Source organism: Chrysemys picta, chromosome 22 (genome assembly GCF_011386835.1).
Source record: "Chrysemys picta bellii isolate R12L10 chromosome 22, ASM1138683v2, whole genome shotgun sequence".
NCBI classification, from domain to species: Eukaryota; Metazoa; Chordata; order Testudines; family Emydidae; genus Chrysemys; species Chrysemys picta.
Genome location: NC_088812.1, coordinates 16,346,246 through 16,360,488, shown reverse-complemented (window position 1 = coordinate 16,360,488; position 14,243 = coordinate 16,346,246). Strand labels below are relative to the sequence as shown.

The following is a 14,243-nucleotide window of genomic DNA, read 5'->3' as shown; positions in this document are numbered from 1 at the left end:
AGAGTGGGGGTGAAGACCCAAGTCTCCAGCTTGGCTGAGTCAGTCCCTGTTCCCGCATCCCCACCCACCTTCATCCTCCTGTCCAGCTCCGTCCGGCCCAGCCACCAGTCCCTCTTGTCCGTGCAGCTGCTGTATTCCTTCTGCTCCTTCTGGATGGCGTCGAACTCGCCAAGCACCGAGCTCAGGGGCGCCTGCAAGAGACACAGCGCCATGACCCCTGCCCTGAGCTCACATAGTTGCCGCTGCCCAGGTGCCCCATCGACCCTGCCCCTCACCTTGCTCTGCGCTGTTGGGATGTGGATGGTCACTGGGGTGCTGTCCTTCTCCAGCCGTGTTAGCAGCAAGGTGTCCCCAAGGGTGCCGGGCTGAAGGCTCACCAGGGTCAGCAGGCACACGGTTACACCTGGGATGAGCACAGCAATGGAGCAGTTAGGGGAGGCAATCAACGAGCCGAACCCAGCTGAGAGCCCTTCTTTGGTGTCAGAGGATACATTCTGAATCCCCCGCAGTGGAAGGGAGTAGGCAGCCGGCAGGAGAGCCCCGCCTGTGCTGTGGCATGGACAGAGAACAGTGCAAACCTCCCATGCCAACAGCCCTGCCCCTCCAGGGGGAGGAGGAGATTTTGGTTCCCCAGGTCCATTCACTCCTTGTTTGGGGCCTCAGGTTGCAAACTAGGTCCCCCAGCTGGGATGGCTGTTTGCCATAGGGACGCCTGCCCACTAGGAACTGGACCAAGGACAACTCATTTCGCAAAGGCGCTGCTCTATGGCCATGTGGTGTAACCACAGACCCAGCTGGGTCCAGACCGGGCCCTTTCCCAGAGGGAAAGCCAAAAGCCGCCCGCTACTGCCAGCTGAAGGGGACCCTCCCTCTCAGCACATACCGCTGGGGATTTTTTGCAGTTGCTCCCTGAAGCTCTCGGTCTCCGACTGGCCCAGCCCTGCCGAGCTGAATTCAAACAAGCTCTGAAGCTGCAAGAGGTGCTGGCACTGCAAATCGGCGTCCCCTCCCTGCAGGGTGAGCTCCTGCAGCTGGTCAGCAACGTCGGCCGCTGACTTTTTCTTCATTTTGCTGGAGATGGAAGCAGCATGCAGGGAGGGTCAGTATAGCAGAGACCCACAGGACCCAGAAAGGAGAGGGGCAGAGACGGGGGGCGGGTTCAGAAAGGCTGTTCTGAACCGAGGATTGTGGAACAGGCAAGTCCCCATAGCAGCTAGCAGAGCGCCAGGCTGTGGAATCCAGGAAGTGAAATCAACTGGTCTAGTTCCAGCGCCTCAAGAGGAGTGGGGCAGGAGGCTACGGGGCAGCAGCAAAGAAGGGAGCGAGAGCTCTGAGTGGGGAGCGTTTAAACTAGGACGAGTGTCCTGATAGTGTTTCTTCTAGTTTGATGTTACCACCCTCACAGTAGCTTCCATCTCAGGAGCTCCTGAGGATTATTAAGCCCCCCCCCCCCCCCAAACTAGGCATTATCCCCACGTTATAGATGGGATGAGCAGCCTACGGTCTTCTGGCAGCACCAGGAGTGGTGGGGCAGAGCTGGCTCCCAGCTTGGTCAATCAGCTCCCAGCCCATCTTCCCTTCCCACCTCCAATTCAGTGTTAACCAAGTTATTTTGCCTGTTCTCCCTTTCGGAGGCTTTGTACAGCTCACGGACAGCTTTAACGCGGTCTCATCTTGTGGCAGTGGGTTCCACTGGCTTGTTATGCCCCATGTAAACAGAGGGCATAAAGGCAGCCTTTGCAGGCAGGGAAGCAGTGGATCTAGAAGGGTTTCCCTTTACTGTAGGAACCTGCCAGCCGAGGGCGGGCAGCTCTTACTAGAGTCTCCTGTGAACGTTGCTCATCAGCTGATGGCGGACAGTGATAGAGACGGACTCCGAAACCAGGTAGGCAGTAGTGATGGGGTCCCGACTGCCGATGCACAGTGCCAAGAGCCGGCAGAGCTGGCTGTAGAGGGTGCCTGGAGGGCAGTGGCTGACGGCCTGGAAGGCAGCTTTCAGGGAGTTGCTGACAGAGTCCAGAGAGGACACACCTGGAACAGTCAGAGCACAAAGCCCTGTTGTCAGACAGGGCGCGACAAGAGCGTCTTCATTTGTCCCTCCCTCCCGCCCAACGCGAAGCTGGAGATCAGAGCAGAGGGGAGCAGGTGGGGTGCGAAGGGTTGAGTGGATTGGAAGGGGATTGGAGTGGCAGCGAGCATGAGGAGGAGTTGGCAGATTTGGGGAGCTGGCAGGCGGGGTGGAGTGGGAGTGCCTCGGCTGTCCCAGGGAAGAGTGGAGGTAACCTCCAGCAGGATTAGCTGCTGAAGTATTATAGCAGAGACAGGAGGACTGCCAGTGCCCGATCCAAGCCCACCACACTGCTATTGTGGCTTGTTGGAATGACAGGGTTAAGGACAGACCAGGCACAGAGTGCAACTATACCTGTTATACAGCGGTCCCTGGATTCCCACAGGAGCTCACCTCTCTGTCCCCTGCCACTGCCACAAGGCCCTGATGTTTCAGTGAGGAGGGGAAGCAACAAAGGGAGACCCAGGTATTGTGGGGTTCCTAGGACACTTACTGACAACGGCGGCCAGGGAGGAGGAGAGCGCCTGCAGGTTGAAGGGGTTGTGGCTGCCTTTCCTCTCTGCCACCAGGAAGTTCTCCTCCAGATCAGCACTGGCATCTCGCCGGAGAACCTCGTGCTCCCCTTCGACACCGTCCTGCCCGTAGGCAAAGAGCCTCTTCCTCCCTGCAGACAAGAGCAGACACTTCCCTCAGACCTCGCCAGGACACCAGGGCTCTGGCTTCCATCGGGGTCTGCTCAAGCCCAGGCTCTGCAGACAGGACTTGGAAAGATACGCTTCTGTGGGAGAAGTTGGATCCAGAACGTGGCAGGATTCAGTTCTCTTTTGTTCAGCATTGGGACAAGAGCAGCATCTTCAGATCCACCCTGGCCCATCCACTTCCTCAGCTCAGCTCTCCCACTTGCCTCTGCTGTCTAACCCCCGGAGGCTTCCCTATCCATTTCGGGACCCAGCTCCACAGGCCTCCCCTCATCTGCAAGGCCCTATATGGGCTCACACCAGCCAACCAGGACACATGGCTAGAGAGCGTCCAGAATGCTTTCACTCCACTCCTGGGAGCAAGGCCAGTCTTACACACAGAGGATACAACAGTGAAGGGACTTGCAGCTGCAAACCAAGGGCAAGTCAAGGTTAGACCTTGGGGGCCTCCCAAATCTGGGCTCAGACCAGGCTTTAGCAAGTGCTTTCTCCTTTGCCTCTATTCTCAGTCTGAGACCTCCCTGGTTTCTCTGCCCCTTGATCTAACATGATCCAGAACACAGGTTGCCCAAGACATGTTACATAGGACAAAGCTGTCTAGTACTCAAGCCCTCCCTGCTGACTCCCCCACCCCTTTCTGGATAGTCCAGAAAGCCCGGCCTACCTGGGGCTGGCTCTTCCTCATCAGATCCTCGCAAGACCTCAAAGCTGATCTCAAATCCCTCTTCCATCACCTCCTCTTCCTTGATGGTTCTTAGGAGCTCCCCTTCCTCCTCCTGCCCCTGCCCAGAGGGGCCTCTCTGGGCTGCTCCCTCCTTTTTTCCTTGTCCAGCAGCTTTCCTGTTGTCTGCTCGTGTTCTCCGGGGCTTGGCTTTGCTGCTCTGGGGACAGTTATCCGAAGAGCTGGCTTGGGCCCCCTCTGCGTCAGCAACCAAGGCCTTTGGTCGTGAAGCCTTCCTGCCATAGGCCGATGCCCGTGTTGTCTTGTGGCTGGCAGGCCCTGGCTCTTTGTGAGCGGCCAGCCCCTTGTTCTCTGGCCCCTGGGCTGCTGCAGTGGGATCCTCCACATCACTGTCATCGCTGAAGACCACCTGGGAACAGGGAGAGACAATCAGTTTTCTCCAGGGTGGATCCCAGCTCCTTGCTCTCCAGTCTAGTCTACTCCCTCTGGGCAGTGCCCAGAATGTATGTGGAGAGAGATTTATCAAGCCCTTCTTGGCACCAGGATGGGACTGCAGGGAACGGCCATTTTTTTAAGCAGGGGATCAGTAGCCCTGGAATCTGAAGGCCTGAGTTTCTCTCTAACACCGGCAGCACCAACGTCAGCTTCTCCTCCACTCTAGCCCAAGCTCTGGGCCTTGCCCAAGGGGAGTAGGAGCGAGAGGACAACTCCTGTATGCAGTTGATGACATTCTCGGCTGAGAGGTCTAGGAGGACTGACATCCCCATTAGAACTGGCTTTTGTCACCCAACTCTGCTCACAAGCCTAGCTCTTAGACGCTAGCGGTTTCCAGTCCTTACAGAACTGGGCCAACTAACCTAAAAGTGAAAGGTGACAGAGTCCTGTGGCACCTTATAGACAAACAGAAGTATTGGAGCATTGTTGGCATATTGTGGGGCCATGTGGGTGCACATAGCGGGGCCACTGGTCTGGAGGTATATATGGTCACCAAATTTGAAATAATTGTGCGTGAGGATAAAGTCACAGAGCTCAGCAACCAGTTGTGCTGTGGCATCATCAGGGATACTGTTCCTGACAGCTTGTATTCCATCTGCCTGTGGGATGTTTGTGTAGAGAGCCTCCACATCTATGGTGGCTAGGATGGTGCCTATAGGCTATATAGACAGCCACAGGACTGTCGCTTTTTACAGATCCAGACTAAAACGGCTACCCTTCTGATACTAAAAGTGAAAGGCTCCGTGCATCTTGTGAGTCAACAGGAGTCTCAGGGGCATCATATGCACCAGACACAGCAGAGAACTAGCAATGGAAGGGTTAGCAGCCTGCAAATCTGGATGAGTCTCCACCTGGCCTTGGGACAATTTCAGCTTTGGGGGTACTATTAACCCTTTCAGTCCCTGCAAAGAGGTGGTAAGACCAGAGTCCTCATGAAGAGATCAGGTTCCTGGAGCAGAGGATGGCCAGCTGCTCGTATTTATCTCATGTAGCTAGCAGCAGGGGGGTGTAATAGAGCAAAGGGAGACCCAAGTTAGGTTGGATTACTGAAAAATTCTGCAAAAGTGAGCTGGGTCAGGCTGCAGCCTGGTCTTCCCCAGCGAAGGAGTACAAGCCCCATCACCAGGGACACGGCAGAACTAGCCAGGACAATGCCCTAGAGAGCAATCCGCACTGATCAGAGGAGTGGGAGAGGGGACAGATGGAGTGGACACCACCCAGTAGCCCATCTCCCTATCCCAAGTGATCAGAAGCTGTTCAGGTCTGACCAGCAGGTGGTGCTCTGGAAGTTGCCCAAGCACAATGTTGTCCCTGGACACCCTCCCGCCACCCCCAATATACCTTCCGCCCCAAAGATACCATCCATCAATGAGCGCTGCGCCCACCCACTTACCTTCAGGCGAGATCTGACTCTCTTGGAGGCTTTGGGAGCCTTCAGCAGCCGGGACTTTGTCCCTGGAGGGGAGGACTCATTGAACACCATGAATGGAGCCTTGGGGCCAGGGGTTGGCTTAGTGTGCGAACGACCCTTGGTGGGAGGGAAGGATTTCTGCACTGGGGTGCAGGGATCCATCACAGGTCTAATGACGATCGGGGGCACCTCTCCATCTGAGTCGTCCAGGACAAAGACATCGCTGGACTTTATCAAAGGCAGGGGTTTGACTCCCTGGCCTCTCTTGGCTTTGGGTTTTGGGCCAGAAGCTGCCACTGGAATCTTCTTGCTTTTACTCTTCAGGGGCAGATTCTCCTCTCTCTTGATTGCCTTGGTCACTGCTGATCCTTTGGTCTCAGAGGAGGGAGTTGGGGGTTTCCAGGCCCAGGTGCTGGAGAAGATGTGGGCCATGCAGCCGTTGTGCTTGGAGACCAGGCTGTAGATGGTAGCCACAGCTTTGGTGAGCAGCAGGCTGGCTTTGTGGTACTCCAGACCTGGCAGGCAGGGCACTCTGGAAGACAGGAATGTCAGGCCAGCCTCCAGGAGCTCCCATAGTCTCTTCTCTGGCCGGTGGCCACCCATGCTTTGAGCAGCCACGGTGGCATAGATGTTGGCAACCAGATCGTCCAGCAACCCAAGCACGGATCGGTCCCGAACAGCAGCCTTCTTGCCATTGTGCTGGGATGCCTCCTGCACCATGGTGGAGAAGCGTGAGGTCATGACTGTACAGCGCTCCAGACTAGCCTGGAGGAGACCTAACCCTTCTGCTCTGTTCCCTGATGCCAGCTCCCACTGGGCATAGGAGACCGCCCAGTGGAGGCAGACGGCCGAGAGGGTCACATCAGAGCAGAGGGAGCAGGAGCACAGGGCGGAGTGGCTCAGGAAGTTCAAACATCTCTTTTTCTTGGGTTTCAGCACTGGGGAGGTGGTCAGGACATTCTCCTTCTCCTGCCTGCTCACTGTGTCCACAAACTCAAGCAACGGGCCCTTCAGGAAGCCGTCCTCTTCCCTGGCAGGCTCGGCACTGGGGCCTTGGCGCTTGCTACCCTTGGACCTGCCCTTCTTGGGTTTGATCTTCACTTCGCTTTTCTGTATCTCTTTCGTTTCAAAGTCTGGAGGTGGAGGAGAAGGAGTGTGGTTAGTTATTTGAGTGTCGCCACTTGTGGTCAACCTGTGCTGTGCTATACTTAACGCATGGTAGACTCAAGACAATCTAGTATTACTGTCCTTTGTAGGAGGCCTTTTCCCCTCAATAGGACAGAATGCTTCCCACCACCACCACCACCCCGCCCTAGGAAGGAGAAAGTTATGCAGCCTCAAGACACAATACTGATCTTGGGTTGTAGAGTCAGACTTGTAACCATGGGACCCCCCCCAAAAAATTTAGTTTTATTCCTGTATTAACATTTCCTCTCTTTCCAGGAAGCAGCTACTAGACACATTCCTTTACTGGCCAGTGGGTGTCACTCTCAGCGAGTGAAACTTGAGACTTGGCACGCATAATTGCAAACCAAATCAAGACCTCCCCCTACCTCCAGCCCGTCTGGCTCATGGACCTCAGGGTGTTCAGTTGTGTCATTAAAACTATTGTAAGAGACACCCTGCAGAGCAGGAAAAGCAGAACCCTGGTATCTGTAGAGCCTTCTCTACCCCTCACCATCCACTTCTGAAGCGCAAGCTGTACGGCCATTGCCACCAATGGACAATGCCATGGGAAGAACTGGTCACATTTCCTTCTCAGGGGGCATAAAGTCCTCTTCCCCTCCCCGCTTCTCTCCTTTAAATCAGAAGGAAAAAACCTCACCAGTGCCAGATTCTAGCAGGAACAGGGCTTGTTGGAGGTCTGAGTGACACAGCTCCAGCTCACTTCGCTGCAGCTCCAGCTTGGCCTTCAAGACCAGAAACCCAGCGCACCTAGGAAGAGAAACCCATCAACAACCTGGATCCCATGAGGTAAGATGGCAGCTTGATTAGCAGTCCATGAAGACCAAATTTTCTCTAGAGAATGATCAGAAAACCCCACCACCAAGGCTGCTTCCTGCTCTGGCAGCAGCTTGGACAAGACCCAACACCTGGCCTCCCCATCTGTGATGGAGGAAGTTGTTCCCTAGGGCTGGCCTGAAAGCAGAGCTGAACAGCTCCCAGAAACATGGAGTTCCTTCACAGGCCTTGAGACACGACACTGATGGAGTTGCTTCACATTGAGATAGGCATGTTGTGCCCCGTGAAGGAGTCTTTCCCAGTGAGCCCCTTACCACCGAATGGCCTGCAGCTTCATGGTGAGTTTGAGGGCTTCCAAGCAGAAGGCTTTAGCTTCACACACCATCTCCACTTGGCTGAAGAGGGCAATGAGCTTCTCCGAGCAGACCAGCATGTCCGCTAGCACCTGCCATTTCTGCAGGAGATTGTCCCCTGCATGAGAAGAGAACAGGTGAATAGGGATCCTCTTTTGCACTGTACCTACAAAGTTAAGGGGAAGCCACTTAGTAATTAATGTCTACAAGACACTGCACTACTCCAGACCATTAACATCATCCAGCTCTTTGCTGGAGAGGCGAGTCAGGGTAGGTCACACGGGAGTTTATGCTCCAATGTAAAGTCATTCTAGTCGATATTGAAGGGACTGGATCAGCAGGCAACCAGCCAGATACCATGGTGGCAGGCTCTGTATCCCTAGCACAACAGCTGGAATTCCTTCAACTCAGTGTTCACTGTTTTTTTGCCCCCTGCCTCTTTAGTGCTCTCTGTGGACACCTGATCATGGAAGCTAGACTGTTGTATATGGAGGCTTAAGACTTTTTTAGTTCTAGGAGGAGACACTAGGCCTGCTGACATCAAGGATGAAGTTAGATTAAAATAGGAAGATATGTTTCCATCCACCCAAAACCAGATCAGCCTGAAGTTCTCCACACGGCAACTAATCCCTGCGCAGACTTCAAAGAGCACAATTTGGAGAATCAGCCTCTTCATTTCCTTCTATGCACAAAAGCAAGATCCAGTTAAGACAACCAAGTCCTCTTAGTCAGGGCTGTTGACGATACGGTCTATGCACATACGCAGCTTACCGTGATCCACAAACTGAGTTTCCGTGACAGTTTTAGGAGAGGAAAGCAAGTCACCGCCCATCAGGAGAAGGAGGATGCTGCGGAAGAGTTTGTGAGCATCAGCGAGAGCAGTCTCAGGGGTCTTCCATCCTGTACAAGGGAGTGTATGAACATTAGCACCATCTGCCTACCCATGCAGACAGCAGTTAATTCCCCCAGTGCCATTAACAGCAGTGTGCTTGGCATGACTCCAGTTATTTGCAGAAACTCCAGCAGAACTTATAAAGCATGCAGATTCCAGCATTCGCTCTCTGCCCATCTCAATTGGAAGGGTGGTATCACAAGACAGGGAGATCAAAGCAGGCAGCCCTCAGCCAAGTGAGGGATATTTTTGGAAAGCGGAGCATCGGCAATGAAACTCAGATAGAAGTTACTTGGACCACTGCTCTCCTATTCCAGGTCACATGCTGATCCCCAGCCTGGGTCAGGAAACAATCCCTCTCCCTGTCTAGCCTTATACAACAAAGTATGCTATGGGAGCGCTATACCTCGAATAGATTTGGCATTGGTTGCCATTGCAGATGGACACAGGACTAGATCCACCACTGGTACATTAGAGTCCATGCTCTCAGAGCTCTGGAGGACCACCCCAGATTGGTAGGCTGCTCTGCTTCTGCCCGCATAGGAGGGGTGGAGAAAAGCATTTGCCACATTTGTGGTAAGACAGGTAGAAGGTGCCCAAGTTTAGCATGTCACTAACGTTGTGGGCCAGGTGGTCATCACTGGCAGGCCAAGGGAAAGTCAGATCTAGGTATCTGAACTCCCAAGCCACCCCACAGTCTTCCAAGGTAGCATATGCCACCCAGTATATGCCCACAACCCCACTGCCATCAGAATACACCTCTACCCCGATATAACGCGACCTGATATAACACGAATTCGGATATAACGCGGTAAAGCAGTGCTCCAGGGGGGCAGGGTTGTGCACTCCGGTGGATCAAAGCAAGTTTGATATAACGCGGTTTCACCTACAATGTGGTAAAAACTTTTGGCCCCCCAAGGGCAGCGTTGTATTGAGGTAGAGGTGCATCTCCCATGCTGCTGACACTCTGGACTGCAGTCAGGGTTTTGCCATGTCGTCATGCTCACCTTGTGCCCAGAGCTGTTGTCTGAGATTAGGCGAAAGGCTGGTTGAAGGAAGGTTGAGATAAACTGCCATCAACTGGAGGACATGGGCTCGAAGTAGGTACCAAACCTTTGAGATCTTCTGCAGGGCTGGGTGTTGGAGTACCTCTAGCAACAGAGTGAGGCCTTCTTCAACCTGTATGTGATAGAGATGAGGACTGAGGGTACAGTGACCTGAAAAACAGGTGTCCATATGAACCAAGACCTATCAATTCAGCTTACAGCTTGATTCAATTAGCTGTAGTCCATGGAACAGACTGGAGTGGAAGACTAGAAATGTAAGGGAGAAGTTTCAAGAACAACAAGGTCATTGAAACGATTACTTTTCACCCCTTTTGAGGAGGGGATTTCCTCCATGCAAGATCTGTTGACTGAGACACTGCAAAATGGGTTTAAGATCCTGCTAGTCAGGAACACTATGGAAAAACTTCAGACTGGCGGGGGCAGTGTGCAAGGCATTGACACTGCCTCTGCTCACCCTTGCCTGGAAAGGGCAAATCCAGAAATCGCTACCTGGCACCTCCCCCCAGGAGCATGTAAGCTAACAGCCTGGCTTGAGGAGGACTCATTGCTCTAAGTCCTCTCACAGCTGAGCAGAAAGGTTTCCATGCTGGCATCCGATCTTCAAAGTTTCCTTTCCTAGTGGTGCCAGGGTGGGCTTTGACTCAAATCCTAAACAAGGTGGATATTGGGCAAATCAAAAGTTTTCTATAAACATGTACGGGTTTCAACTAAATGGTGCTTTTCATAAAAGGAGTATCTGCATTCCATGGGGAGTTTTGCTTTTTTGTCAAAGACATTTTCTGCCTGAAATATGTCAATTCTGAAATGTCACTGAGGCACTTCATGCTTCTACTTTCTTCTATTGACCAGACTCCATCTCCTATGATGCTCCAGGGCCATGTGACTACCATGCACAGGAGGGATGGAGAGGGGAGGTGCATTGTGATGGTGCATCATGGAAGAGGAGTCCAACCAAGGAGCCCAGTCTATAGGACAATGGGAACTCAAGGTACCCAGACTACCTGTCCCAAGAGGCATAGCAGCTGTATTTCAGAATCAAAACTATTACAGCCACACACACACACACACACACACACACACAAAAAAAGCGCAGAATTTTCTGTGGATGGGGGAAAGCCCCATTTTCCAACTAGGTCTAGTAGATCCATATTTAAAGGTCACATTAATGATTTCTGCAGAGCTGAAGCGTGATAAACAAAGGGACTGGAAAGTAACAGGAGCTACGTCTCAAAGGGTTGTTACCTTATGGTTTGCACAGCACAGCTGGCTATGGAGTATAAGGCACGTTTGCTTCAGCAGCAGATAGGAGTCACTGCTGCAGTCCGCCTTTTGCAAGCAGGACTCTGCTTCTTCCAGGAAAATCTGAGAGGAGATAAGCCAAATGAAGCATGCGCAGTCCAGGGACTGCCACAGAGCGATCGCTGAATTCAGCTCAACCACGGTCATGTTAAAATCTTAACAGGCACAAAGCACCACAAAAGCTGGAAGATCAGGATCACGTTAGAAGCCAGCTCCTCCACTGGGCAGCTAGCTTTTCTTCACCTCCCCTTCACAATCCTAGAAGACAGCAACACTACACAGAAAACTGAAAGTCAGACTTACCCAGCGTACGACTCTCCAGACTTGACAGTTCAGACCACGGAAGTTAGGTCAAGTGTCCCCACCCCAGCAGAGAATGGTGCCATCGGCCTGTGTGTCAGTGGCTCCCAAACTCCTTTCCGCCAACAACCCTTTTGGATCTGCCTAATTGTCCCAAACCCCTTTCATTTCCAGTAGTACTGGAACAAACCCCGCCAGCGTGACCTCTCATGCATGCTGCGTGACGGACACCATCGAGAACAAAATGCCATCCTCCATGCAGCCAGAGTGCTAGAATGCTCTTCTGGCCTGGCTCAAAGGACTGACCCTCACATAAGCCCAGACAGACCCCACCTTGGGAACCACTGCTATAAAAGTTGCCTTTTTACCACCACCATACCCCACCCCTGATACTTACCTTGGCCTCACTGGGACTCTCCAGCAGAAACAGTAGTTTAGTCACTTGACACAAGGCGCTGGCTGTCCCAAGCCAGTCACCAAGGGCACTGGAGAGCGTTCTGATCAGGAGATAGCTTTCCATGGACTGCAGCGGCTGTGGGACAAGGAAAACATACACCCCATCTCTATAGAGGCTCATCCTAGACAAGCCATACATACACCTCTACCCCGACATAACGTGACCCAATACAACGTGGTAAAGCAGTGCTCCGGGGGGCAGGGCTGCGCACTCCGGTGGATCAAAGCAAGTTCAATATAACGCGGTTTTACCTATAACGCAGTAAGATTTTTCGGCTCCAGAGGACAGCGTTATATTGGGGTATAGGTGTACTTTAAAGCCATCACTTCACCCATCTCAGGATGAGGTATTGTAACTATTAAATGGCTGCATGACTCTTCAGGGCAGCAAGGGGGGGGAGGGGAAGGGGGACAGGGAACAAACTCCTACAGCAATGAGGGCTGTGCAAGCACGCAAATAGAGAGGGGACCACAGGAAGCCACAGTGGGAGAGATTAGGACTGTTTAAAGAAGAGACAAGAGCTACATATGAACAGGGATTGTTATAGACTTCAACCAGGAGGCTCCTATTGACCCTCACAATGAGATTAGAAAAGGCGACACAGGAAACTGACATCATATAATTAGCCTGTGAACTCCCTACCGCAAGGTACCAAAGACAAGATTTTAATCGGCTTCACGAGTTGAATGTTTATATGAACACTGCCCACCCCCACCCCCCCTCTGTTACAGTAGATAAAAGTGTAAGGATATAAATCCTCATGCTTCAGGGCATAAACCAACAGCCAAGGGTCAGGAATGAAACCCCCATGGCCAAGTACTGAAGAGATGTCCATAATGGTGTGACACCTTCCTCAGAAACATATGGAACAGGCTACCGTTGATAGGATACCCAACTATACAGCCCAATAGGAAGTGCTGCTGTAGGTCAGGCTATGGTCCTAATCTAGGGAGGAAGAAGGATCAACAGAAGCTGATCACTGACCATGTCAGGGAGCACCAAGTGCTGGGGCTGCAGTGCCCACAAGCCACCCCTCGGCTAGAGCAGCACAGGCACTTGATTAAAATGTGAAGGGTCACATAAGACAACACACTGGCTCACTTTTAGCCACTGGGTCAGATACAGATAACTTTAGTGTGGGTAGCTACAGAGATGACCTATGGTTAGTACTAGTCTGAACCCTCTCAATGCCACAAGGCTAGGACAAAGCCACCTCCCCAGCCCATCAGAGCCCAAGGCTCCAAATACCTTTGCCATCATTCTGTAGAGCGCTGCCATGATGTGTAGGGAGACCACGGTCTGCTCGACACTGCGCACTGCTGGGACTCCCTTCTTGGCCAGAAGCTTCTTCCACAAGGCAAGGGCATCGTCCAGGCACTTGGCCTGTGCTAAAAACCAAGGCATGTAGCTGTTACTTAGCCACCAGGGGTCTGATCCATCTCCTCCAGGGCCAGAGCATCAGACATGGATAAAATCCACCTCTATAGCAGAGGTGACCCGAACGGTTCTTGAGAGAAGGCAGAGGGAATGATTCAATGATCCCCACCACACGCAAGCAGGGGTGTTGTAGGTTTGCAGGGGACAGTATCCAGACAGGCCCAATGTGCTCAACTAAACGATGGAGAGACCACCAATCCCACACCCACTGCAGCGGCAGAATTCTGGGATACATTCCCCTTGCTCCCAATGGGAGCGTCCCCCACCCCCTCGCACCCTGGAAGATTGAATGGGAGACCCCGTGTGCCTCACCCCCACCTCAGGGATTTTCTTTCCTGGGCCCAGTGGATCGGTTTAACCCAGACCAGAAGAGTTAGGCATTGCTCCAAGATACTGTTGGCATTTAATTGTCCCGCCTCAAAGAGGGTCCTCACCAGAATCTGCCACCAGGTTGAAGGAGATGCCGTTGTACAGGAACTTGTCATCTTGGAGCTTGTCTTCATAGTTGAGGTCATTGGGTTCAAAATCCTCCAGGTTCTTGTGCCCCTGGTCTCCGGCTCTCTGGTCCCTCTCAATGCTCTGCAGCAGGTTGAGAGAAGCCAAGGCAGTTACAGCACATTGTTGATGGGACGTCTAATAGGAGGAGAGTTTGTCTCTGCTCCATCACCATTGGGTTTTCACCCCTTGAGGGAAGGCAGCCAGTCTGATGGGCCAGGCACAGCGAAGGCTCCCAAAGACAGCATCCCAGAAAACTGCATGGGCACTTCCCCATCCTTCCTGCTCAGCCATTTCACTGCTTCAGGTGCTGGTGCTTTGCAGCCATTCTCTACAGGTGGGCCACTGACGTGCTACTAGAAAGACACCTGGTATATCCAGTTTAAACCAGGCATAGCTGGGCACACATGGTGCCTATCACCTCTCATTGTGGCTATCAGGCAGTTGGAGAGCTTTTCATTGGCCCCATTGATACCAGGGCTGCCCCTGGACACAACTCCCCGAAGACAGCACCATGACTGCTGTGCCGCAGCCTCTCACCTACCCTTGCCACCCAGAACCCTGTCCTCACCCCACTACAATGCCGAGGTGGCTCCAGAGCTTAGACCTCCCATGCGGCAGTGAGGT

The 14,243-nt window shown here is 52.9% G+C and overlaps 1 protein-coding gene across 1 annotated transcript in view; it reads right to left on the bottom strand.

Annotated features, from left to right (window-relative positions):
- The window catches only part of ESPL1 (extra spindle pole bodies like 1, separase), a 28,424-nt gene that overhangs the window by 4,022 nt on the left and 10,159 nt on the right, over nt 1–14,243 (bottom strand). The window contains exons 10-24 of the mRNA XM_008169576.4: nt 13,556–13,700; nt 12,933–13,072; nt 11,625–11,759; nt 10,871–10,990; nt 9,569–9,740; nt 8,441–8,569; nt 7,631–7,787; nt 7,180–7,289; nt 5,337–6,487; nt 3,431–3,857; nt 2,562–2,732; nt 1,818–2,031; nt 884–1,071; nt 276–403; nt 69–191 (exon numbers count right to left, since the gene is read on the bottom strand). Coding sequence (XP_008167798.2) covers nt 69–191; nt 276–403; nt 884–1,071; nt 1,818–2,031; nt 2,562–2,732; nt 3,431–3,857; nt 5,337–6,487; nt 7,180–7,289; nt 7,631–7,787; nt 8,441–8,569; nt 9,569–9,740; nt 10,871–10,990; nt 11,625–11,759; nt 12,933–13,072; nt 13,556–13,700 — 3,510 coding nt within the window. The remainder of the gene's footprint in view (nt 1–68; nt 192–275; nt 404–883; nt 1,072–1,817; nt 2,032–2,561; nt 2,733–3,430; nt 3,858–5,336; nt 6,488–7,179; nt 7,290–7,630; nt 7,788–8,440; nt 8,570–9,568; nt 9,741–10,870; nt 10,991–11,624; nt 11,760–12,932; nt 13,073–13,555; nt 13,701–14,243) is intronic.